At 44.5% G+C, this 3,666-nt stretch overlaps 1 protein-coding gene across 2 annotated transcripts in view; it reads left to right on the top strand.

The window, feature by feature from the left end:
* The first annotated feature begins 107 nt into the window (after positions 1-107).
* The window catches only part of IDE (insulin-degrading enzyme), a 79,629-nt gene continuing 76,070 nt past the window's right edge, over positions 108-3,666 (top strand). For both annotated transcript variants that reach the window (XM_014531563.1, XM_014531562.1), the window contains exon 1: positions 108-391. In XM_014531563.1, the coding sequence (XP_014387049.1) occupies positions 123-391 (269 nt within the window). In that variant the 5' untranslated portion in view covers positions 108-122. The remainder of the gene's footprint in view (positions 392-3,666) is intronic.

Raw genomic sequence — 3,666 nt, 5'->3', positions numbered from 1 at the left:
TCCGGGGAGTCCGCCTGCGAGGGGCCGGGGACCGAGCAGACTATCCCTGGCCTTGGGGTCCAGGGGGACCGCTTTCCTCTCCGCCCCGCGTTCTCCTGTGGGGACTGAGTTTTCACTGCTCCATGGAAATGCCTGCGGTGGGAACCTCGAAAGTTTGCGTGCCTCCACTGGAGCGGGTAGACGAGTGCTGCGTTTCCCGGGGAATTGGGGAAAGGGTACCTTGGGATCCATCCCAGCAGCTCCCTTGTTTTGCCTCTGAGCCAACTGATACGCAGGAAAATTGTGTGATTTCCCCACAGTTGCAGAGATTGTGGCAAGAACGGGATCGGGACGCAGGGTTTTTGCCCTCGGGCGGCGGGCTCGCTGCACTACGTTGCTCTGTGTACACTAGGTACTGTCGGCCCTGAAGCGAACGCTGAGTCCCCTTTACTGTGAATTAAGAGGAACTGGGAAAGATGGGCAGTATTGTCTGGCCCCACATCACCTGCACCTGCATAATCCGAACCCTTCCTCTAGTTTTACTATCCAGGACCTAGCAAGTGCCGGGCACGGTGATAGGCCCTCTGTGTGAGTCCTAGCATGGGATCCACCTCCAAGGAACTTGGTCTTGGTTGGAGCGGATTGCATTACGACGGGAGAATTGCCAGCTAAAAAGGATGCCTGAAGAGAGTGAGATGATGTCCAGTGTGGGCCGTGTGTGCTTTTTAGGAGCACAGTTCGGGGCAGAGATAGAGGAGGGGGTCTGCGCTGACCTTTTGGGGGAAAGGCAGAGGAGGGCGGAGGATAGGCAGGGGTGGTTGTAATCCAGCCCAGGGGTGCAGACTAGTCGGGGGGGGGGGGGGGGGGGGGGGGACCGTGAGCGGATTAGTCTAGTTGCAGCCTTAGAGAATTTCCGTGGGGGGAATTAGGAGGAAACAGGCCCTGTATTATAAAAATTAGGATAATGCTAGCCTGGGCTTTGAATTTTAGTTGGGCTTTCTTCCAGTGACTAGGAGGTAGGGAGCCATTAAGTGTTTTTGAGGTGGGGAGTGATGTAATGAAACTGGTGGTTTAGGAAATTGGTTTGGTGGCTGTGTGCAGGAGGTGAGGGAGTGGAGAGATCTCGGGCAGAGAAACCGGTTGGGACTTAGTCTTGACTGCCTGAGCTAGGAGGGCAGTAATGGTACTCAGAAGGCTGCATGCAAATAAAGGATCTGTGGAACTTGTTTTTCCTCCTCTGTCCCTGCAGTATCCGCTACAACATGCTAAAAGATCCCCGAGTTCAGAGAATTGGGGGTAATAAGCATAGGCAAGGTGCATCCCTGGGCCTCCTTCAAGTCAGAACAATTTTTGTTCTTAATTTGTTGCTAATAGGCTGTGTTGAGCTTCATATTGTCTCCAGTGTGCAGAATTTGTGATTTCAAAGAAAGCATTGATTTTAAGTTTTATACAACTGAAAGGTTTGTATGGCATACCTACAATTCGATTTTTCTCTATGGTTTTCTCCCACGCTCTTCGCTTTCATTGGTGAAGTCCAGAGCATGGGTTGAACAGCCAAGAGCTTCACGATACAATTGTTTTCAAAAAGGGAGATTCAGGAGATTCAAAACATAATGAATGAGATGAACCATCTAGAATGCTCCATTCTAAAAATTAGTGTCTGAGGTTAAGAAAAATACAGGTCCAATCAAAAGGATCTGGGTGTAGTTTTAAGAAGGAAAAGTACTAACATCTGAAGCTACCAGATATTCATATCTTTTTTAAAAATATATTATTGATTTCAGAGAGGAAAGGAGAGGGAGAAAGAAATAGAAACATCAATGATGAGAGAGAATCATTGATTGGCTGCCTCCTGCACTCCCCGCACTGGGGCTGGAGCCCACAACCTGGGCATGTGCCCCTGACCGGAATCAAACCCGGGACCCCTCAGTCCGCAGGCCGAGGCTCTATCCACTGAGCCAAACTAGGTAGGGCACATATTCATATCTTAAGGAAGGTAGTAATCAACCCTCCATGGTCGAAAGAATGTACTAACAGAGATGGTTCCACAGCTGTATATTGGAAGAGCTGGGATTTAACTCATGTCTGTTTAGTCTCAGATCCTGAGCTCTGATACGGCATTCATTTCCTGTTACTGTTTGAGAAAGAGATGATTTTTTTTTTAAACATAATAGTCTTTTAAAAAATATTTTTATTGATTTCAGAGAGGGAGAGAGAGAGAGAAACATCAACGATGAGAGAATCATTGATAGGCTGCTTCCTGCACGCCCCCTACTGGAGGATCGAGCCCGCCACCCAGGCATGTGCCCTTGATGGGAATCAAACCTGGGACCCTTCAGTCCACAGGCCATCCCTCTATACACTGAGCCAAACCGGCTAGGGTGAAAGAGATGATCTTAAAAGCATTTGTATAAAGTCACTTCATTTTGAAAAGCAGCTTCGTTGTCTTCTGTTCAATCAAATTGGATATATTTGGGCTTTGTGAAATGATCTGTTTTATTGGGGAACCTGGAGGTAATAGCCCAGCCCCTGGCAACCACTTAAAACATTTGGGCATCAGTCATGTCATTTTGCAGGCAGCTCTCCTTTGCATCTCTCTATTCTCCAGGCTTAGGAAACAGTGGTGTGCCAGGTGGGACTAACTAGCTATTAAGATTCAGGCTTTTAAAATACTTTTAAAAAGTGATAAAATTTGTCCTCAAAGAGCTTTCAGTTCAATAGTGAGTAGTTGCACTCCTTTATCTCTGACTTTTTACTAACCATTTACTAACTTTTGTGTTCTGTTATTTCTTTCAATTTATTTTGAAAAGCAACAGCACTTATATCACGCAACTCTTCGTTGAAAAGTAGGGCTTACAAAATTCTTACAGAGTTGAAAGCTATAAAAACTTTTATTCTCCCCGCGCCCTCAACTATATAGTTTTTCTTTGTCTACTAAAAATATGTAATTGTTTAAAAAAGAGGGGGGACTCATAAGCTGCTCCCTGAGGGGAAGATAGCACACTCTGCCTGATGTCTTTATTGAATGAATGGTCCTCCTCCTTCAAAACCAGCTTCCTATTGATTTCCCTAATTTTGCATATGTTGATGTTATCATTTTTGTAGTTTTAGCTTGAAAATTGGTGTAATTTTTGAATCTCTCTTTTTCCCTCTGCCTATTTTCAAGACCAAACTCTCTTCAGTCTTTCATCGTAGTTTCTTGGGGTAAACTTGGATCTTCCATCACCATCAACGTTCAGATCACCAGCATTTTCTCTGACATCTCACATCTACAAGTTTAATAACTGATTTTTCCAGCCTTCTGTCTTCCTACTATTTAATCCTAATCATCAGATTAATCCGACTGATATACCACTTTCCCTATGCCATTGTCTTACTTAGACACCATCAATGGTTCTGCACTATTTCTACATCAAGTCCAAACTCCTTGACCCAGTATTTAAGCATCTCAGGAACTAGCCCTAGCCTAACTTTTCAACCTAACTTTATTCTTCTCCAGTAGACTCACTAATTTATTGTCTCTTATACATGACCTGTTTATTCCCAATTCTAGAATGCCCTTCCCTCTTTTCTTTATATGACTAAATCTGTCCTTTATAGACCTTATACAACCCAGAGTTATCTTTCCTTTTTTCTGAACTTAATGATTTAAAGAGATTTTGAAATTTCCATTTGAAATTTAACCAT

This window comes from Myotis brandtii, unplaced genomic scaffold (genome assembly GCF_000412655.1).
Source record: "Myotis brandtii unplaced genomic scaffold, ASM41265v1 scaffold810, whole genome shotgun sequence".
NCBI lineage: Eukaryota > Metazoa > Chordata > Mammalia > Chiroptera > Vespertilionidae > Myotis > Myotis brandtii.
Note: the sequence above shows the minus strand (reverse complement) of the source record. Positions and strands in the feature narration are given on the sequence as shown.